Here is a 22,103-nt window from a genome sequence, read left to right on the forward strand (position 1 = left end):
TAAATCTTAATTAAGATCACTTTATTTACCCAGTAGAAAATTTGAGATACAAAGATAGATGACAAATGACAAAATGAAGGCATCATAGAAGAAATATACATTCTTTTGTGGATAAATAAAAAGATAAAATGATTCGGGCAGCCATATCACTCAGAAACTAGCATCCGTGTCTGGGTGAATAGTAATTAGGCAATTTATACAACACCACACATGGGCCATTACATGTTAAAAAATCATGAGAATGCAATTTTTTGCATTTGCATTTTTATGAAACCTGGACACTAACATATAAAACCTGGTCACTGACATATAAAAAGCAGTGTCAAATGAGAAAGTTCATTTTGGTTTTGGTATGGTTTATTTTTCTTGTAAACGTGGAATCCAGCCATCGTATGAGGTTCTCATGACATTAAAGTTGAAGATTTTAGTTTTCAGTAGAGCTAATGCTGTTCAAATACCTTTTCATGTTTTGATTTAATCAACAAAGGCAATTAATTATTTTACGGATTAGAACTGGATGCATTAGAGTATCTCTGTTTATGTATCTATGTTTATGTAAAAGTAAAAGTCAATCAATTACACAATGTATATAAAAAACAAGGCCATATATCAAAAATACAGACTTGTCCAGATTTGTGAATTAATATGAAAAAAAAAGATTCCATGCAAAATGGCATTAGAATACAAACAAAAAATATACATTGTTTATAAAGAAAAATCCTGATTGCACTATGGTAAGAGACTGATAACAGTGTTGACTTAGTTTCTCAAATAGAGTGTACAGTAAAAGCATCAATGCCATGTGAAAAAGAGCCATTGGAATTAATGAGGTATCATCCTTATTGAAATGGCTTCACGATTTTCATTGAAATGTAGTTCTGAAAAAGAAAGAGAGAATAAATAAGCAGATATCATATTGGCACTGAAATGCCTATGACAACTCCATTTAGGACACACTATAGCATTATAGACAACTCCTCATTATACACTCACTCACTATCCACAATACATTATTCTATATCATGGTTACGGATTCTAGTGTCCTGCAGCACGACCATAATTCTTTATTAAAAAGTAACAACATTTTATTTAACTAACTGGAACATATACATGACCTAGTGGCTGTGCTAGGTTTAGGTGTTTAATGTGTGCATGTTAGATTTCCTCTATGCTACATTAAGACTTACCGGTAGAGAGTACAGAAGAATTCCCACAAAGAGCAGCACCAGAATGAGAATTATGAGTCCAATGAAGATCCATTTAAATCTGCGCCACACAATGAATTTCATTGTTTTGCATGGATTCGTAAACCAAAAGAAGGAAGTGTCTGGGCGACTGTGGTATAAACAAAAGCATATTATTATCCTATTCAGTGATTCAGAATTGTAATGGCTCGAAAAGACAGATATTTCTTACTTGGGTGGATCCAGTTTTGGGTTCATGTTGGGCTCATCCCTTCCTTTACCAGCAGGCCTTTCATCCATATCCTTTTCATCCACAACTTCAAGTGACATTTCCACTTTCCCCTTCGACAGAAATGTTTCAAATATTCATATTCAAGTATTTCAAATATTCATATACTGTGTTTTGTTAAATTCAATAAAATGTATTTTCATTTTCAATTATATTCAGTTAAAATGTATTTTCTTTTAATCTATTGTGATTGTCACAGTATATCTTTATAGAGCCAGAACCCTTTATGAACAACTCAAAGTACTCACAGTCAGAACTTTCTTTTCATTCTCTTCCATCATGCATGGCCACCAGCCCCTTACGGACTTTTGAGCAAACAAGGAGTTTGGTGGGAGAGTCTTGGTGGGTGAGTTACCCATCACCTCTGGAATCATCTTCAGGCTACATTTTTCATGGGTTTTGGCAGGAGGAATCATGTGGAGCAAATCAAGCTCTAGTGTGCCTATAAAAGACATTCCATATCAGTTTTCATTCATGTAATAGCCTTCATTTTTTTCTGCTATGCTGCTATGCTTTTCTGACCAGCTCTATCCAGCTAATGTTGAATGCCAGTTGTGTCTGTCTTTTAAATGGTCATAATAATATAAAATTCCTGATTCAAAGCAATCTTCTGTATATTAAATTGGATGTAGTAGTAAAGTTGTAGAACTGCTTTCCAGCATTAAGTACTTAATTTGAACTTTTAGGAAAAGAAAACAATAGGACAGTGTGCCTTGCAAATTAGATTTAACTGGAAGAGTAGGAAATGCACATACAATTGTGATGTGACAAGAGGTTCCTTATTCCCTTTCCATATTGCATTAATTTTTAAAATATAAATTTGTCTTACCTAAGTAGTCATCCAATGAAAATTTGTCGTTATCCCATATCTGAATGGTCAGTTTTGGTGGTATTCTGAACTCGGTTTGGTCCAGACTCCAGAAATGTTCCTGTTATCAACACAACAGGGCATGATTACTTATCTCCCACTTTTCAGAGGTTAATCTGTTGTGTCTATGAATAGCCCTTACTTTTCTGGAGACCAGGCACAACTGCTCAGCAGGCAGGTAGCTAAACTCAAAGACAAATCTCCAGTTGAAATTTCCATCTCCATCAAGTGACCTGTAGTGGACGTCTGTCTTCTGTTTGTCTTCTTCCATGCCAGCCATCCACCTGCCAACAAAAAAAGTCAGTCAGCTGGGTAGATTATGGTTATATTTAAGAATTTGTGCATTATTTATCCCAGAGGAAACTAACAAAGGAACAGTTTGTGTCTCAGCACACATTCAACGGGTATTAAACCTATAATATAATATAATGGGTCCAGTGGTATGTTCAAATTAGTGAACATTAGTGGATTTCTGGCTTGAATCCTCTGCAAAAATGACGGCAGTTTTGAGCAAATCCATTCCTGTTCTCCTCTGTACATCTTATCGAGAGATTGGTGTAGGTAGCTATTCCATTCCTTGTGTGACCTTATGCACTTAGGTAAAAGCTTGTATTAGGTGGTGCACATGTTGCACAAGGTCTTGCATTTATACCCTTTGACGTAGATGTCACTCATCTTTTCTCCTGTGACGCTGGTTTCATCCAAGATAACATCAGAGGTGTTCCAGATGACCACTCGTACACAATATCTAATGACACAGGAGGAGGTTTCTTTTGATATTTTTAATGAAAGATATTCCTTATATTAGAGGTTGTCAAAAGGTATAATTCTTACTTCTTGGCTTTGCGAGGTGCAATGTTACAAGGAGGACCTGGCATGCCAAGGCTTTTTGGGAAAATGTCAACCCACATCTGAATCTTTCCCTATAAACAGCAAAGCAAATTCTGTTAGAGGTCAATTAAAGTAACTTCAGATTCAATGTTTTTTTTTATCCTTGCCACTAATTAAACATTTTATTTTATGGCAATGACCACTGGTCTCTACTTAAAATATCATATTATTTAGGAGGGCTGGACACCTGTGACAGTGTGGGCTGGAACGAGCTGTACAGAGTCCTGGTCTCCACGTGTTCAGGCACTAGGCCTTGTTTCCTCAGCACATGCAAGCAGAGCCGTTCCTTCACTGGCCCAAGATGTTGGTGGATCACTTTATTGGCCTCTAATTGTACAGTCAGATAATATACAAGAAATTATTGATATCATTTTAGGATAAAAAATCTTTGTACGTAATGTTTTGTGGAAATAATTTCAAACATGTTAAATAAACTGTGCTGAGCTGGTGCCCCATGGGTCCCTTTCTTGTGCCCCCAACAGTGGATTTTTAGATGCTAGTACAAACAGTGTGCCCATTAAAATATACACTTTTTACAATTCTTAAAATGGGACCAACTGCCATTGTTAGAATAAAATGACTGCAAAGTGTAAATATAAGCTGGTTCATGTCATACCTAAATCATTCAAATGATATTCTTTTCCAGCAAAGGTTAAAGAACTGCCATCATCTGCAATTCTGGGGGCAGAAATTCCTTTCAGCCTGGCCAGGTTCTCCAAGATCTGAGATGGTTTCAGCTGATCTCTCCACTGGTTGACACCAGACCTACAGATTTGTAAAAATATATTGAAATAAAAAATTTGAACGATTACGAACTGAGTTTCATAATTTCAACAATGTTCAGTACAGACAGTCAAACATACGTGCAGTATGTTGCAGATAGGCCACAATATGAACCAAAACGGGAGAGCAGTCGGTTCTCCAAGTCGATCACTGTCTCTCCAACCTTCTCATCACGGCTGAGCAGGTCAAAATCATAGATGGAGATTTTCAGGTCTTTGTCTTGGGGAACAAAGCAGGAGAGCTCAAACATTCTGGAAAGAAACAAAATGCACAAATGAAAACTTTTCGATGAAGATTAGAGGGTATGACTGTTTATTTGCTAGATCAACCTCTGTCTTACCTTCCAAACTCTGGGTTTAGGGTATTTGGGATGTAATGATCTCTATCATCAATCACGTGCTTGCCCAAGCTGATCTTTATGTAGGGATCACACTGAAAATGAGTGTTCACATTGTTAAGAGCTTTATAATTAACTGTTAAATGTAGGGCTATAATATTCATATTGCGATATAAATTTAATGGTAGACAGTATATATTGTGGTTAAATTTAAAATGTAACATGTCCATAGCAGCAGGAAGTTGTATAATAATTTTTTTACAGATACATCAACTTATGGCCAGTGTATTTGTATGATGCAAGTGATTATATCACATTTTTCTGAATTTAGCTGAAGAGTTTACATTAAAAATATTTTCTGAAAATATTTAAATAACACTATACTTGTTCATATTTTATTATGTGATTTTTTAAATCATAATGACCTTTGGGCAATGACATGCACGGCTGTACTTAGTAAGCCTGGAACTATGTAGCGCGCAGTTTGAATTGACCGGCGGATAACTGGCAGATCAAAGGCTTGTTTTATTTTATTTATTGGGTCTGCAATATTTTTTAGGCTTTTAAATCATAGATTTAAAGATTATTAGTCATTTTAATTATATTTAAGGCTTTATTGTTTTGGATTTAGGATCCGTGGAAACCCTGCTGTGCTCTTGCCCAAAACGATTGGCTCATGCTGCAAGTAGGCGTGGTTTCACACAGGTGACGCCACTTTGCCATTTTCAGGAGGAACGCATATTTCTGTGGTAGGCCGGTATAATCAAAATCTCTCCTGTTGGCCAAATTTATATTGCATATATTTATACCTAATATATATAGCATAAAAGGGTCATCAATTCAAACCTAGCATTGAAGCTGACAATGATTCTCCAGTGTCTTCAATTTTCTTAAAAAGGTGATAAATCCAAGTATTAAAATGTATCAATCACCATTTTGCACAGAAATACAGTACAGGCCAAAAGTTTGGACACATCTTCTAATTCGATGTGTTTTCTTTATTTTCATGACCATTTACATTGGTAGATTCTCACTGAAGGCATCAAAACTGTGAATGAACACATGTGGAGTTATGTACTTAACAAAAATATGAGACCTGGCCTCCACAGTCACCGGACCTGAACCCAATCGAGATGGTTTGGTGTGAGCTGGTGCGCAGAGTGAAGGCAAAGGGGCCAACAAGTGCTAAACACCTCTGGAAACTCCTTCAAGACTGTTGGAGAAGCATTTCAGGTGACGACCTCTTGAAGCTCATCGAGAGAATGCCAAGAGTGTGCAAAGCAGTAATCAGAGCAAAGGGTGGATATTGTGAAGAAACTAGAATATAAAACATGTTTTCAGTTATTTCACCTTTTTTTTTTAACTACGTAACTCCACATGTGTTCATTCGTAGTTTTGATGCCTTCAGTGAGAATAGTCATGAAAATAAAGAAAACACATTGAACACTCAATTCGGTATTCCATACTCTGTTGTGTTTATACAGTGGTTAATAGAAGTTATTGTAAACCAAGACGGCAATGAACACCCTAAGTTAATATAAAAACCACATAGCAAATGAAGGTGAGTCACTGATGTAACTGGTCGCAGGTCAAAGATGCATTGGGGCATTAAGATACATTGAATTTCACTTTAGGATTCCAGCATAAAGCCTGGATGGTATGTAGTCTTCAATGTCTGGCTTGGGTGCTCACCAGGCCATTGTTATCCTTGGGCTGCATGTCAATGCCCCGCACCACATATATTCTGACCAGACACTCCTGAGGGCCACTTTCAGGCAGCTCTCTGAACTGCCTCGGTGGAGGTATTATGTCGGGGTCATCTGACAGAGGATACACTCGAAAAGATCCCTGTGTGCAGTAACATAAAAAAAAAAAAAAAAGTATTATTAAAGTGCAAATTTCCACCGCTAGATGGCAGTGCAACAACAGGATTACTATATTCAAATTCCACTCACATTCAAAAAACATGCACAAACCTTAAATTCCCCCACCACAGAAGGGTCGTCTTCCTCGTTGTCTATCTTCCCCCTCTTCAGTTTGAAGGTGTTGCAGAAGTCTGTGAGCCCCCTGAACTCTGGGACCTCCTCAAGTTCTCTGTCATAAACCTGAATGACAGAACACAAAATAGCATCATGCAATAGCTCACCATGAATATGCAAGTAAGGACATGAAAAAAATACCTTTACCTTTAAAGTACTGTAGCCTTTTTCCAGGTAAGGGCCACACTTCTCTTTTTCATCAATGGAGGCAAAGAATTTACTCCACCAGTCAACTGCTTCTTCCTCCTGTTTAAAATAATAGGTCTTTATTTTACTGAAATATAAAGTAATCAACTGGGTCCAACACTAAGTATAACTTATAAATATACCTTTTCAGCAGGCTGGTCAAGAGAGAAGAACAGAAAAGCATGAATATAAAAAGTCCTCTGAGACAATACAGTGTCCTAAATGCTAAGACATTTTACCTCACCTTGGAATCGAGGATTGGTCTTTTGTCCTCAATATCAATGACTACGTCTCTGCCAACTGCAGCCATCATGGCAACTGGTTCAGAGGTAACAGGAAGTGACATTTCAGTAGTCAAACATGGTAGTATGTCTCCTATAACTTGTAATCTTCTGCAGGCATTTATTTGATGCTGATGTGTACATTTTACCTTTGGCTGTCATGGCCACCTCAGCACCGGATGTGTAGGGGTCACAGCGGTACTCCTCCAGGGAGTCTATGGTACACTGCCCCACAATAGGTTTCCTGCCAAAGGGCCTGTGGTCAATCACCTTAAGTACTATGGGTGGAGTGTACATTTCATCTTTGGGAAGTAGCTAGTAAAGGAGGGAATGAAAAAACAGGAACAGAACATAGTCATCATCAATAAAATGCTACAAAAAGCAGAACTATGTTTTGGATTTTATTATATGCACAATTATGCAAGCAGGAAATTTTATGAAATGCTTAAGAAATTCTGTACCACTTTAAGGAAGAGCACTGATCCGGGGAAATTCGGGTTCTTTTTGATATTTTTGATGACTGCTGTCTGAACATTTTGACCTCCACATTCCACAATAAGGCTTGGGGAAGAAACTGCGGCCAGCTGATAAGACTTCATGTTCCGCAAACCCCAGGTCAGAATCTTCGACAGAGAGAGAGAGAGAGAGAGAGACAGAAGTCGGTGATAGCGTTAGCATTTGCATGCGGCCAGTGGATCTGATGTGTCGGACGGGCTTCACCTCAATAGCGGTGAGCTGCACCACAGGCCGAATGCCCTGAGGTACCATGTACAGCATCTCAGCCCGTTTGGGTGGAACGATGGGCAGCTCAGCTTCGGTCGTCTGTCACAAAGGTATATAATAATGATGATATTGATCCTTTCGAGGACACAGAAAAAAAATAGACAGGGGAAAAAGGTGCTACCTTGTCTTTCAGCAGGAGCTCTGCAGCTACAAGCATTTCTCCAGCATGCTTGCCCTTGCGGGTAATGGGGTACCAGAGCAATCTGGGGCTGACGGGTGCAGCTGGGTTTAGCTTCACCACAGGAGGGCATGTGCACCGACCGAGGGGTTCATCTTTACCCTGCAATCGGAATTCATTCACACTCCAGCTGTAGACTGCACAAAAATGGTCTCATATATGCAGCTGTTACAAGACATTTCAGAAGTGTTATAATTACCACTTGATCACTGTCATAAAGCTCCATAACCACACTGGGTGGGTTTTGGACAATGATCTGAGGATTTCCACAGATCTCAATGTCGTCAAAAATGAGGGTTTGATCCCATGTTGGATTCAGGGTTGCTTTTATGATCTCCGTGGTTTTGCTCAAATGGAGAAAAGACACATGAGCGTAGGGATCTGCGTTGGGGACAATAGATGGTTCCGTTATATCCAAGCACAACCTGCATCCATTTGCTATGAAACTTTAACAGAACAAACATCACCTGAAAAGCTGTCTTTGTCCATGGCAAGGAGGCTGCGGGCTTGGTAGACATATACTCTAAGATGATACATAAATGATTCTGCAAATGTAAAATATTACAACAATAAAAAAAAAAACACCATACAATAACAAAACAAAATACCATAAACCTGACATAACAGCATACTTCTAACATCTACACAAAATAAAGGGTTTTAATGCAGTTATTCTTTTAAAGCATTATTTCTACATCTACATGTATGGGAACACATTTTCCAACAGGAAGGGGAGTGGACAGAATAAAGAGCAGAAATGTTAATCTGAGCTTTTAATCAGTGGGTATGGACTTCCGTTACTCACTGCCAAAGCTGCAGGAGACTGTGGGTGTGTTGGCACCAAACAGTTTGGTTGACTCTGTTTTGCCGGCTTTTTCATCCACATCTATCCCCTAAGAGGCAAACACAAGATAACATGCCATGGGCAGAGACAGCAATTTTTTGGGGTGCTTTTTAATTTGGGAAAAGCAATAACATTTCCTACATTTCCTACATTCTCCTACGGCTGATAAAGCCTTAAATGGAGAATTGGCAGTTGTGAATGTGACTGCCTAAGGAAAAGGAAGAAAAAAAAGGGAGGACATAATTTGTGGTGGAGGGTAATATAAGTCATAAGTTAAAACAATGCTCTTCTCAAGCAGGGAATTTCATTATTTTATTATTATTTTGTGGTTCATCTTTAATATTCTCCTTGATTCCCTTTCTATGCATTTGCGCCAAGAAGTATTCATTTTCCTACAAAACATGCTAAAATAATGTAACACATTATTTTGCTCCCTGCAACTTTAATTATCAGTGGGCTTACCAGGGCTCCCTCCAATTTAAAAATGGCTGATGCCCCTAATCTGTCTGACGGAGCCATCTTCCTTCTCCAGCGCCGGCGGCGGAATGTATCCGAGGAACGCTCTTTGCCATGAAACTTCCAGCCTATTAGAGAGGAGTATTCCCAGCCATCCCCTGAGGTGATCTTCTGCAAGTTTAGAAATAAGATGATTTATTGAAATCTTGCACATTGTCATTACATGGGGAAATCTTAGGTTAAAGATTCAATAATTCTATTCTATAATTAGATCTAAAGAGGTTGGGTGCATTATTGCAGCAGCTGTCTTTGATCTAACGGTGCCCTCCAAGAAAGTCCACCTAGGGCAGATTGGTCTTAAGTCTGTGGAAAAATGAGGTTGCCATGAAGGCCTTTAATTACACAAAATGAACTGCAGACAAGAAATCCAATGACGCACATACAGATATACAAAATTCCACCCTTAATGGCTCTTACAAAACATTTAGGGGGGTTGTGATAAACAGCACAGCCAGAGAGAGAGAGACAATAATGTATTAAAGAAAAAAACTAAAGACAAGTAAATGCAGGTCAAAAATTGTGGTTTAGTCTGTGGTTTCAGTCTATATCAGGGTAAAAGAGCAGCATGAACAGGAAAAGAGGGTGGAGTGCAGGAGGGCAGAGGAGAGAAGGAGGAAGAAACAAGAAGAGAAAGATACAAAACATAAAGTGAAGTAAAAAAAACTTGTTAAGACGGCTACTAGATAAAAAAAGCAAAAAAATCATAACAGTTTTATTGGCTTCCAAACATGTGGAACGAGGGTTGGCAAATCTTGAGGAAACCAAAGAAACGCAACAAAGCCCACAACCCATCACAGATATCTGCATCATGTGAAAATATGACATGCAGTGTGTGTGTGTGAGAGGTGAAAACATTGAATCACAGTGAATTTTCATCCCTAAATGTACTGATCCTTGAAATGAGTCCAACGGTTAATCACAATTTAAAGTCTTGTGCAATGTTTTGTTTCCAGACTGTGGGAAATTTAGATTAGCACAGATTATCACCAACCAGAGAGTAAATCACCATCTTAAAGGGATGCCCATTAATATCTTGCAAGTAAATGCAAAAATAGATTTACCAGCATGATAGGTGTCGAAAGGTGGATTCAGATCCACAGACTAATGGCACAAAAATGAAGTCAATCTAAAATTACACAACAATCAGATTTACTAGAACTCCGCCCATTTTAGTCTCACTATATGATTTAAGACTAATTAGAATTGCTATGAATGATGCAATATCATCATTCTTTCTGCTCTGCTTTCAAAACATTTACTTATATCTATCATTATGACAATCATTCTGAAACTCTGGGATCTTCCAGCAAGTTGCAATACAGCAATGCAACAAGTCAAGATCCTTGTAGTTCCTCATGGTTAAGTTCCACATCAAGCCCACGCAGCAATGCACTGCACAGACCATCGCCAGGCATAAGCGTACTTAAAAGGAGCACATAAAAGGAGGCATTAGGAGGCTTTTAGTGTCAGTGTGAAAACAGCCATCAGAGGGGTGAAACAGGTCTGTTTATTTTCATAAAGTGTGTCATTGTGAGGATTCATATTCAGCCACATGTGGATGTGTCACATTTCCACAACAGAATAAAGAATGGCAGTAAATTATGGAGATATAAATAATCCACTGTGGGCTGTCCAGCAAGAAGCAGGATATGCAGAGGAGGAAGTGGTTGGAAGGAAAATGCCTCTTCATCTGAGCTCAAAGGAGGCTCCATAAATAGCCTCCTAAAACCATGAGATACAGCATCATAGCTAGTTCCTTTTTATTATACAGTAACTACATTTCATTAATGCAATTACCACGTGTAACACAGTTTCATGGAGCAGATCTCTGGAGCAACATATACTTAAATAATTAAATTCACAATGGCTCCAGTTACTCAACATGTGAATAAGGCCTCCTCACCTCTACTGGTGTGGAGCATTCAGATGTCCTCCTTCTAGACCTGATGCATCTCCTCCTGCGGTGGTTGTGGTACATCTTCTCTGCTGACACCCAGGAAGTGGGTTTATCATCTGGAGGAATTGTGACTCCATACTCCCATCCTAAAATGTCATGAAATCAATATATTTTAATCCTGAAGGTCAACATTGACCCTGCGTCATTTAAATAAAGTTGTAGAGGAAAATTTCACATAACAACGAATATACTTAGTCTAAACAAACTTCAAGACCTAAACACACCACACTAAAAGAGTTTCCTATTTCCTCCAATTTTACATCTGTCATTATGCATTATGGACCATGATAAGAAGTTTTTTTTTCTACGTTTTCCTATGTTTCTAAGACCATTCAATCATTTTCTAATGTATGGATGTTAAAAAAAAGGATAATAATTATTTGTAAAAATAAACAAAAGCATTGTTTCAAAATTATAATACCTTACATTCCAAATGCAGAATTGATTAAATGGCAGATGAAACACCATATTACTTTGAGGATGGTATTATATTTATTTGGATAAAATGTTAGTTGCAGTTTTGCTTTGAACACCTTAACACCTTAAACATTTATTATTAGTCATGTAAATATATTTTCTACCATTCTCATCCACAGCTCTGTTGTGGTCAAAGGTCCACACCTCCTCATCCCACTTCCAGCCAGGAGGACACTCGATCTCCCCGGTGCTTTGGGCCTTCTCTCCGTTCTGCAGAGCAGGGTGCTGCATATGTAAACTCGGAACAAACGTGCTCTCTGTGTTTAACCTTCAGCAGGTGCTCGATGTGCAAACGCGTGCTTTATGTCGAATAACATAAAGGAGCTGGACTGATAAGCCGGGCGAAGCAGCGTAAGGTGATACGTTTTGTCAACAGTTGTGCTTCTCCTCACCACATCTGTGTAGGGCTCGGCAGCCGGCTTCCACTCCCCTCCAGGAAAGCGTGTCTCGTTCGCAAAGACTTCGTCCGTGAACTCTGTGTGCCCCGCATCGGCCTCTGCCAACAGGCTGAGTCAGGGAGACAGAGCTTCAGCACTCAGACGCTGCACCACCATAAAAAGACCATTCCTATCTAAACCCATTCGTTCATTTAAAACACAAAAAAAGAAAGAGGGTTTTCAGAATGAGTCTTGTTTGTGAAATATGTCCCTGCACGTCCGGTGACACGCAGACAGCCAGGGCCGTGAGCCAGTAGGACAGAGACATATGAAGAGAGGCCAGAGAGAGGAGTGGATAAACAGTAACGGGAAAATCTAAACACATTCTTTGGTCTACGAGGGGCTGAGAATATTTGTGCAAATGAGTCATGAGCCCCCCCTTTCCTCCGATTGTGCGTGCAGATGGGGAGATTTAATGCATTCAAGTAAAGCGAAAAAAAACAGGCCACTGATGAGGACCCCCGACACAGGAGCTCTGTCATCATCATGAGACGTGGCAAAAACAGAGGCTAGGCATCAAGCCTGAGGTGGGTATGGGTAATGTTCAGAAAAGTCATCTTACCTACGCTCTGGATCCACAAACCAGTCGGCCTCCCACTCCCAGCCCCTGGGGGGCATGAAGCACTCCTGTTTCAGTTTCACTTTGCCTGTCATGTCTGAGAACTTGTGTTTGCCCACCAGACCCGTGGTGCCCCATTTCCCAAACACCTTGGCCTGGTTCTCATACTGGCAATAAAAAAAACAAAGGTGGAAGAGAAGACAAGTGAAGCTGAAGGAAGTTCAAACACAATGAATTATTGAAATATTATATGGTATAGTCGCAGCACTGGTACCATTTCTGCAAACACGCTGAAGGTCCCATCGGAAAAGTCATTAAATTTTTTCTCATATGCGGACAGGCCCAGCCACACATTGATCCGGAGCTGAACAGGGATCTTCACACCTTTGTTTTTGTCCATGGGGTACTGAAGAGAGGGTCAAAAATGACTAGTTGGTGACACCATTAAAAGCTGCGTATGAAAACATAGTATCATGGACCCTAATCCCAACTGTCAGGAAATTCTAGTGTTGTCTTCATGCTAAATAAAATGAACTACATCAGCTTCATTGTTCCACAGTTCCTAAAACACATACATAGTTTGTTAAACGTATTCAGTCATGTTGTGTGTTGGTACACAATCTGTACCGGCTGCCGGCTTATTCATTCCAGATATTTTGCATACTCTCTCCACTCTTGTGTGTCATACCTGCATGAATATGGTTTGTGTCTTGCCACAGTGCTTGCCAATGGCATGTTCACTGAAGGTGGAGAAGAGGACCTGACTGGCTGGAATCCTGGCGTAAGCCACCCGTGTGTCTCCTTTCAGCATCCAGATAATGATGTCAGGCATGCTGTTCTGGGGCTATGCAGAAGAGAAAACCATCATCACACAAATTGTATTGTATTCCTGTTATACAGTATGTTCAGTATGGAACTGGAACCATTACCTCGTCAGCAAGCTGCAAAAGGCGCTCCAGCCAGTCCTCGATGTCCACAATTGTGGCCTTGACATCGGTGGCTTCCTCTTTCATCCTCTTGGCCGCTTCTCGGATGCTGACCATGGCAGAGTCGCGAAGCTTCTTTATCTGGATGTCAAGCACTGTGAGATTGGGTTTGCCTTCTAGCTCAGGTAACTGGAAGCTGAAAATAATATTTTATTGCACCACAAATAAGACGTTATGAAGTACAAATAGTCAAGTCAAGTCATTTTCACATTACTGCACTCCATCTAGCAGGCAATCTCAGACCAAATGAACGCGGCTTAGAAACACTTATACACAAAAGAAAACAGAAAAGGCAATCCCATTGGTGTGTCCATCTTTACACATGATCCATGATATGATGACAGGAATGACAGGAAACAGGAAATGGCTTTTAGTGTGATGCATGTAGACAATGGCAAATAGAGCTTTGTCTTTCACTCCTTACGCACAACGCACAACTTCTGGTCATGCCAAACACAATCACCAGCTATTAAACAAGGTTTCTATTCTTTTACAAATGTATTAATATCAAATGCTATACTTAGAGCCATTAATATTCACTTTAACTTGCAGAATGTACATTTTTGCCACCTTCTTGCAAACTTCAGTGATTTAAGTAATCTTATCCCCCATTTTACCTCTCAAGGTCAATGATGAGATGGTCAACCAGCTTGAGCCAGATCTCAGCCAGTCTTGTTTCAGTCAGTTTAGCCAAGATGGCCGTTCTCAAGGAGGTGATGTTAGATTGCTGCAAATACACATCACAAAAAAACACACAAATGTTACAAAGTAAGTATTTCATGCAATTAATTATGTTTCCTCATTCACAAATTTCCTCACCAGTCGGTCAGCAATGTGCATAATGATGTTGACAGAATCCAAACGGTGACTTATATCCTCCCAAAAAGAAGTAAGTGTAACAACAGGTTTGGTTTTACTCCAAGGAAGGTAATAGTAGTGATTCCCTGTAGTGGATAAAGTTAACAGGCTGCATGTTACTCATGCTCATCGTCTGCTGTGAACTTTGACTTTTTCCTCACCATCAAACACAGCACAGCTGTACTGGGTGGTGGATGCCAGGGGTTTGCAGGTGGAGTCCAGCTTGTTGCCGTAGTTCCCGATGCTGACCTCAAACTGGATTGGGTCCCCTGTCTCCTGCAGCATGCATGCGCTGTGGAATACCGCACACAGAGAGTACTTTCTTCTTCGCTGGTACTTCTGTTCACAAATGGACAAAATGAAAAGAACATTTTTATACAGTGTTTAGACAAAAAGAGCGTGTGAAATGAAATAGATAGATACCTGAGCAACCAAAATGTCATCACTTGAAATATTGTCCACTTTCTTGTCAGCTTTTCCATCCAGCTGAGTAGAAAGTTCTATCAAGACTCTTCCTCTGTAAGCCACCCCTTCTCCCTATAAACAGAAAAGATATGAAACACAGATCATGATTCATTCAGAAAGCATGCATCCCAAATCTTTAGATCAGGGTGAGAGAGATGAAATGTATGTACCTTTCCAAAGTTCAAATCTTCAAAAGGATCAGGGAAGCCTGTGAATTCTCTGGGACTTCCATACAGGTTAACATAACAAGGCCCAAAGGCTGGCAGGAAGCCTATATTTGCTTCTGCTGGGTCCGCTGGAAAAGTGATGAGAAGTAGTGAACTGTGTACATGGCATCTGGAAAAACCAAATGTTTAGTAGTAGATCTGAACAATAAAAAAATATTACCTTCAGTTGCAGTGGGTCCGTACTCAGAATGTGGTTCTAGTAGGAAGAAAAAACCTGAGTGCATAGTGTTTATCATAAACTGTACATGTTTGGATCAATGTAAAAGTCTACTTTACCTTCAATTTTCCCACCTGATGACGATATCTTTGTCAGGTTTAGGAAGGTGGTCCCTATGGCATCATTGCTTGTCAAACGATCCCTACAAGTAATTTTTTATTCAACATTAGGATTTCATGGCATGCAAAATGAGTGTCTCTTAAAGGCACAGCTTACTTATTAAACTTGATTGTCAGGGACTGGCTCAGAATGGGGTACCCTGTCTCCACAATTCAAACCGGAGTTTTGTTGGGTTTGTGTTCCCAATTACCCTGATTGTGTGCAGATGTTTGGCATGTATAAATGTTAGCCTTTTGTGCCTTGTCCTTGTACTGTTATTTGTATTAAACCCCTCTTTGTGATAAGCTGTGCAAGTGTGTCCATCTGTCCACTTCGACGCCATGATAATGATTTTACTCAATATTTTAGACTTACCAGTCATATGCTGTCAGTTTGATGCATTCGCACATAGATGGGAACTACAATAAAACAAACAGCATTTAATCATTTATTTTAAATATTTACTTTACCACATTGTTTGTGACAGATTGTTTTACCTTGGCCTGAAGATTGATAAATTGGTTCCACTCAGGATTGGCATTTTTCTCAATTATTTTTGTGCAAACCTAGAAATCATAAATGAACAATTTAAATAAGAGCAAATTACACTGAACAGAGTTGTGATTACTTTGTAACTGTCATTTGTTATAATTACAGTTGTCATAATGTAATAGAAGCATAACAATTTCAATTATTATATGCAAGTACACAGACCTGAACACCACACAAGGGTCAAATGTCCCTGTTAAGTGCAAGCATCACTGATGTAGCGCCCCTGCTGGCAAGCTGCAGTACTATTTAGATTCACCCACCCATATGTTGAAAAGAATAAACTTTCTATATATCTTATATAATTAATTCTGTTTGTATCCTTTATGAAGATATCTGTAATTTCCCATAGAAATTGCATTATTGTACTGTATCATATAAAGGTGTGGTTACAGTTAACTGTGTAAGTGTACCTTTTTCCCTGCAAAGCTTGCTTCTAAAAACGGGTCCACCAGATTTTTTCTGTCACCTCCACCTCCAAAGATGTGCTTCACTGTCTCCACAAACGCATCATCCACTGGCATCAAAGGAAACAACAATGTCATGTCATGTAATGTCACAACACTGCAATACAACCGTAATGCATGAATGATATTTGTTGAACATTGCTTCACAGTAGCAGCATATGTCAAAAATGATGCATCATTCTTTCTGAAGCATAGGGAAGCGTTTTGGCACATGTTAAACATGTGCACTTTTGGCACATGTTAAAAAAATGCTACTAGTTCAATGAGGTATAAGAAGCAGATGAATAGGAGTGGTAGTGGCCTAGTGGGCAACATGCTCAGCTATGAAACAACTGACTACCAAGTCACAGGTTCAAACCCCACTTACAACCATTGTGTCTCTTAGCAAGACACTTAACCCACAGTGTCTCCAGGCGGACTGTCCCTGTAACTACTGATTGTAAGTTGCTCTACATAAGGGCATGTAATGTAAGTAAATGCTGTAAATGTAAATTAATAAGTATGTGAAGATCTGACTTAGGTCATACTTAGGAAGAAATCTAGAAAGTTCTGAAAGGTTCACAAACTCTCAATCACCATTGCACTTTCACTTATTAGTAATAGTGTGTTGGCTCAGGGACAACCATCCCATGATGCATTTTCATTAATACCACAGCCGTGCTTGTTTGTTTTGTAAGAAAGTAAGAAAGTGACCTACTTTGTGGCATGTCCTCAGCACGGTAGATTTTAAGGGTGAGGGTGGCTGATCTGAGTGTGACTCCAGCTGGCATCAGCAGGTTGCTCTCAATGTCATCCTGCTCTTCAACATGGTCCCTCTTCTCCACCTGGCCAAACCAGTTACACAGTTCATAGACGGAAAACATTCACTCTATCAGTCACTCTAGGTTTCAGATAATGACCCTACCGGTGGCTCATCTCCAGTTCCCACAATCATCACACTGACTTTCAGGTAACCTTTTGCTCCAGACGCTGGGTCATCAGGGTCACTAAGAAGTAGCCACTTCCTCAAAATGGCATGAGCTTCATGAATTAGTAGATTCAGAGATAGACAGAAGAATCTTTAATATGTAAAGTATAAGCAAAGCTTAAAATAAGTTACAAGTAAAGAAACAGCAAAGAAACAACAATGTCACGATCCGGTCCGGCAGGGGTTACTCCGGGTTCGGACCGGAGTTTCATGTTAGTCTTGTGTTATTATGCTTCCTGATTGTTATAAATGTATAATGTGTCTAAATGTATAAACCTATCCTGTTTGTGTCTGTTCGCCGTCGGGTCATTGTCTGGCGATGTTTCCCCTGTCGTGTGTACTACATATTAAACCCCTTATGCATCCTTCTTCCTCGCCATGTCCAGCCATCGTGACAAACAAGCATACAAGACTATTGTGTAAATGAAAAGCAAAGAAAATGTACCTGGTTCATCATAGACATAGCCAACATCAAGCTGTCAAGACAAATAGAATAAATCTCAGGTTTATGTAAACTGTACATTCTTTTTCCAACATATCGTGCAGGATGTGTGCATTAAAAATACCTTAAACTCCCCCATCTGACAGTCGGCTCTAAGCGAGAAAGAGTTATACACCTACAAAAAGCACAGGATGAGAGTTAAGCATGCCGGCCTGGTCTGTCATGCCTGTGAGGGATGCTTAACATGCGCTGACTTACCCGCAGGCTGATGTTTTCATCGAACAGTTCTGAAGGCAGCATGTTGACATTGTAGTAGAAAATCTGTGGACAACAACAGACTTAATGTACTTTCGAGGGAAGTTTAAATCAGACTGACAACTGTGTCTGCCTCTGGAACGAATCTCCGAACCATGTAGTGAAACTAACAGTGACGCCGCGGATGCAGACAAGAGGTAAGAAGCAAAACGTGAGCGTCTTCATATCTAGTATAGTTATGAAATATCTGCCACGGGAAGGAAAGAAGATTTCAGAAACTCACTGAATTGCTTGAACGAGCACAGAAAGCAGAGACAGCTTGGCAAGCAGCAAGTGGAGGGAAGAAACAGCAAGGCGTGACCCCTTAGCAGGGCAGTGAACAGAAACTACAATCAGAAAGACGGATGAAGCAGCCTACAACAAGAGCAAGATTTGAATAAAGGCTTTTTTATTTAAACAAGAGAGCACACCAGTTCTAAAAGAGAATGACATATCAGAACCATGAGGATGATTTTGAATTATCTAATCTGACTTTCGTGTACACTACCAACACGCTACGTGTTAAATGACACTGGTAAAATATGCCCCATTGATGCACCAATCAGCCAATCAAACTATCAGGTGTGAGCCAAACGCGGTAGAGCCGTAATCAAACACACTGTGCAGTCGGATTGGCAGGGAAGAGCCTTCAACTCACCTCATCAAAGAACGGATTATTTCCTCTTCTTATCCTGGTCCTGTGTGTCTGTCCACAGACATTGACTTTGACGACTGGCTTGATGTTATTACCTGGCAGCTGTCGGCCCTCAATTACTCGAACCCGAATCTGGGTGCAAACAAGCATGAGAATTGCATGAAATCTATACAATCCCCCCCTGGAGCAACTCATGGTTAAGTGTCTTGCTCAGGAACACAATGACAGTAAGTGTGATTTGAACCCGGGTCTTCTGCTTCATAGGCCAATGTGTTGCCCACTAGGCTACTACCACTAGGCAACCAATCTCTCAACACACAGATTGACACACTGACCGACAAATTGATGGATTAATGTGCACCGTGCATCCCAAACCTCAGATAATCTACCTGAAAATCCTGGGGCTTGTTAGTTAGGGCCCTGCCCTTCCTCTTGGTAGCCCATCCCGATTTTTGAGCAAGTTTTGGGGGCTGTCCCGGCGTAGGTGTTACACCGGGAGCCCCAGGCTGGCCAACCTCCACTACATCTTCATCACCATCCACACCCACCGCTTCCTTCCCTGTTGGTCAACAGCAAATTGTGACTCACCCACGGCATCACGTTATCATGTGATCATGGTGAATAATATAAAGCTTTGGCTGCACGTCTGCAGTCCATTTAGGCCTAAAGCTTGGTTCTGGAGTCACAACCATGAATGTAATTTCATGTGCTGTCAAGTTCAGCCTGTTGACTCACCAGCAAAGCCCCCAGAAACAGGGTCTCCAGAAATTTTGCGCTGCAAACAACAGCATGCAACCAGAATGCCCTTGTGTGTGGTTTGCATACGTGATTTCCATAGACAGCTGAAGCAGACCAGTCCCATTCTCTGTCAGAAAGCGGCTTGGTCCCAAAATACCACAAACTTTCATAGGTGAAGTGCACGTTTACCTGCATCACTCTGCACTTGTCCGGTATCCACTGCTCCATCGTTGAGGTTGAGAGTGGCACTGGCTGGAGGTTCATATCGCAGTATCAGGTTAATTGTTGCCTGAAAAAGAAACTTACTGTCATCAGTGGAAGAGCTGAAACAGGTTAAAAAAAACTATGATAATACAAATAATAAGACAACTGACCCCTGTATCCTGTTTCTTCTCATTGATGAGAGACACATTCTTTGCAGGGAATGTCTTGGCCTGGCCGCCAACCAAGTCCTTCAGAGAGACTTTTGCAGATCCAATTAATCTAATTAAAGTTAAAGAAAATAAATGGCTAAAGTGCATGTTTAGTTCTCAGAATATCAATAAAATGAGCATTAAAGTAATATTTTAGCAGAGATACATAAAAAAGATTCTAAAAAAAAGGTATTTATTCTCGTAATAGAGTAGAATAGAACATTGTGAAATGTTCTGAATTAAATGATCAATTATGATATGTTTATGTTTGCTTTATTTTGATGCATGTGGAACTGAGGTAAAACATTTACATTTTATTTAGGCATTTATCAGACACCCTTATCCAGAGCAACTTACAGTAGTTACAGGGACATTCCCCCCGGAGACACTCAAGGTTAAGTGTCTTGCTCAGGGACACAATGGTATTAAGTGGGGTTTGAACCTGGGTCTTCTGGTTCATAGGCAAGTGTGTTACCCACTAGGCTACTACCACCCTAAGAGCAGGAAAGTTTGACGTCCTTAATTAGCTTGGTCACTACTTGTTCCACGAAAGCAACCTACACTGTGTGTATGCAGACTTTTAGACGAAGCAAGACAGGGAAACCGCAGCTATTATTTCAACAGCTCATGGTGTATTATTCCATCTTCTAAACCTGTTTCAACCAAATATAAATTTTATATATTTTTTTTTATTCAATTTTAAATAATGGCTTATCATGGAACAAATGTAACCTAATACACAAAATTGGCCACAAAAGGTGACAACTAAAACCACATTTATAAGTCTTGGTGAAATACTTTAAATAGCTTTCTGCTAAAAGGGCATTCATTACACCGAGTCTGAGATTAGGCACGGCCAAATTTAAGGCCACACCACAGAGTGGAGGTCCAGTTACTGCAATGAATAGTGATTCATGCTGGTATTGCAAAATGTTTTTTCTTTATCATTTCCTTGGTTACCAAGGAAACAGTATGCAATATGTTAAATGCAATAGGTTTAAGGAAAACACAGCAATTGTCAATTTCAGATTTCAAATTAAAGCGAGTGAAAGAGATTATTGTGGTCATTGCAATAGACAACAGAGCACACTCTGCTTCCGTCCCCAGCATGCCACCACTGTCCCAAATTGCAAACTCCGCATCGTGGAATCGAACCCCAGTCACCCGCAAGACATGCAGGGATATTTACTAGTTTAATGTCCCAGCCTTATTAAAAAAGGTCTGTGGGAGTGAAAAACAAAACAGTCTAATGAACATTAACTGCACAACTAAAAGAATGTACAGTACAGGCCAAAAGGTTTGGACACACCTTCTCATTCAATGTGTTTTTTTTATTTTGATGACCATTTACATTGGTAGATTCTCACTGAAGGCATCAAAACTATGAATGTTCACATGTGGAGTTATATACTTAACAAAAAAAAGGTGAAATAACTGAAAATATGTTTTATATTCTAGTTTCTTCAAAATAGCCACCCTTTGCTCTGATTACTGCTTTGCACACTCTTGGCATTCTCTCGATGAGCTTCAAGAGGTCGTCACCTGAAATGCTTTTCCAACAGTCTTGAAGGAGTTCCCAGAGGTGTTTAGCACTTGTTGGCCCCTTTGCCTTCACTCTGCGGTCCAGCTCACCCCAAACCATCTGGATTGGGTTCAGGTCCGGTGACTGTGGAGGTCAGGTCTCCACTTTTTGTTAAGTACATAACTCCACATGTGTTCATTCATAGTTTTGATGCCTTCAGTGAGAATCTAACAATATAAATGGTCATGAAAATAAAGAAAACATATTGGCCTGTACTGTATATGTCCTATTTGCTATTTTCGTATATACAAGGTATCTTACTGGACAATCTGTTTAAATTGTAGTATCCTCACATCCTTCTTTAACTTGACTTGTTTAAGACAGATAACCAGAAGTTGAGCCAAGGTTTAATTTTTCTCTCAATGAATGACCAAATATTACATCTTTCTGGTGCTTTAAAACCGTCCTGTGAGAAGGCAGTTATTTGTGGGAATGTGGTAACTAAAGGCCAGTTATTACATGACACAATTACACAATATTACATGAGCCAGCACTAATCATCCAGTCATTCAGAGATTCCTCCTTTGTGCAAAGA

General features: G+C 39.8%; 1 protein-coding gene across 1 annotated transcript in view; it reads right to left on the reverse strand.

Moving 5' to 3' along the window:
- myofl (myoferlin like) overlaps window positions 1–22,103 on the reverse strand; it is a 23,852-nt gene continuing 1,749 nt past the window's right edge. Inside the window, exons 4-54 of the mRNA XM_028987957.1 lie at window positions 19,948–20,056; window positions 19,763–19,862; window positions 19,225–19,394; window positions 18,839–18,967; window positions 18,145–18,207; window positions 18,011–18,061; window positions 17,890–17,920; window positions 17,382–17,497; window positions 17,175–17,301; window positions 16,424–16,527; window positions 15,959–16,027; window positions 15,837–15,880; window positions 15,422–15,504; window positions 15,306–15,341; window positions 15,089–15,213; window positions 14,877–14,990; window positions 14,615–14,792; window positions 14,415–14,539; window positions 14,213–14,322; window positions 13,539–13,731; window positions 13,298–13,453; window positions 12,884–13,015; window positions 12,613–12,776; window positions 12,006–12,120; window positions 11,718–11,823; window positions 11,083–11,222; window positions 9,126–9,290; window positions 8,625–8,712; window positions 8,287–8,364; window positions 8,019–8,200; window positions 7,763–7,921; window positions 7,579–7,680; window positions 7,320–7,481; window positions 7,008–7,173; window positions 6,822–6,895; window positions 6,721–6,732; window positions 6,539–6,637; window positions 6,329–6,457; window positions 6,045–6,200; window positions 4,356–4,447; window positions 4,096–4,266; window positions 3,849–3,997; window positions 3,420–3,559; window positions 3,176–3,264; window positions 2,994–3,089; window positions 2,484–2,625; window positions 2,303–2,402; window positions 1,722–1,915; window positions 1,417–1,526; window positions 1,188–1,335; window positions 1–878 (exon numbers count right to left, since the gene is read on the reverse strand). Of these exons, the coding sequence (XP_028843790.1) occupies window positions 840–878; window positions 1,188–1,335; window positions 1,417–1,526; window positions 1,722–1,915; window positions 2,303–2,402; window positions 2,484–2,625; window positions 2,994–3,089; window positions 3,176–3,264; window positions 3,420–3,559; window positions 3,849–3,997; window positions 4,096–4,266; window positions 4,356–4,447; window positions 6,045–6,200; window positions 6,329–6,457; window positions 6,539–6,637; window positions 6,721–6,732; window positions 6,822–6,895; window positions 7,008–7,173; window positions 7,320–7,481; window positions 7,579–7,680; window positions 7,763–7,921; window positions 8,019–8,200; window positions 8,287–8,364; window positions 8,625–8,712; window positions 9,126–9,290; window positions 11,083–11,222; window positions 11,718–11,823; window positions 12,006–12,120; window positions 12,613–12,776; window positions 12,884–13,015; window positions 13,298–13,453; window positions 13,539–13,731; window positions 14,213–14,322; window positions 14,415–14,539; window positions 14,615–14,792; window positions 14,877–14,990; window positions 15,089–15,213; window positions 15,306–15,341; window positions 15,422–15,504; window positions 15,837–15,880; window positions 15,959–16,027; window positions 16,424–16,527; window positions 17,175–17,301; window positions 17,382–17,497; window positions 17,890–17,920; window positions 18,011–18,061; window positions 18,145–18,207; window positions 18,839–18,967; window positions 19,225–19,394; window positions 19,763–19,862; window positions 19,948–20,056 (5,932 nt within the window). The 3' untranslated portion in view covers window positions 1–839. The remainder of the gene's footprint in view (window positions 879–1,187; window positions 1,336–1,416; window positions 1,527–1,721; window positions 1,916–2,302; window positions 2,403–2,483; window positions 2,626–2,993; window positions 3,090–3,175; window positions 3,265–3,419; window positions 3,560–3,848; window positions 3,998–4,095; window positions 4,267–4,355; window positions 4,448–6,044; window positions 6,201–6,328; window positions 6,458–6,538; window positions 6,638–6,720; window positions 6,733–6,821; window positions 6,896–7,007; window positions 7,174–7,319; window positions 7,482–7,578; window positions 7,681–7,762; window positions 7,922–8,018; window positions 8,201–8,286; window positions 8,365–8,624; window positions 8,713–9,125; window positions 9,291–11,082; window positions 11,223–11,717; window positions 11,824–12,005; window positions 12,121–12,612; window positions 12,777–12,883; window positions 13,016–13,297; window positions 13,454–13,538; window positions 13,732–14,212; window positions 14,323–14,414; window positions 14,540–14,614; window positions 14,793–14,876; window positions 14,991–15,088; window positions 15,214–15,305; window positions 15,342–15,421; window positions 15,505–15,836; window positions 15,881–15,958; window positions 16,028–16,423; window positions 16,528–17,174; window positions 17,302–17,381; window positions 17,498–17,889; window positions 17,921–18,010; window positions 18,062–18,144; window positions 18,208–18,838; window positions 18,968–19,224; window positions 19,395–19,762; window positions 19,863–19,947; window positions 20,057–22,103) is intronic.

The sequence above is a fragment of the Denticeps clupeoides genome, chromosome 8 (genome assembly GCF_900700375.1).
Source record: "Denticeps clupeoides chromosome 8, fDenClu1.1, whole genome shotgun sequence".
In the NCBI taxonomy this organism is placed as follows: domain Eukaryota; kingdom Metazoa; phylum Chordata; class Actinopteri; order Clupeiformes; family Denticipitidae; genus Denticeps; species Denticeps clupeoides.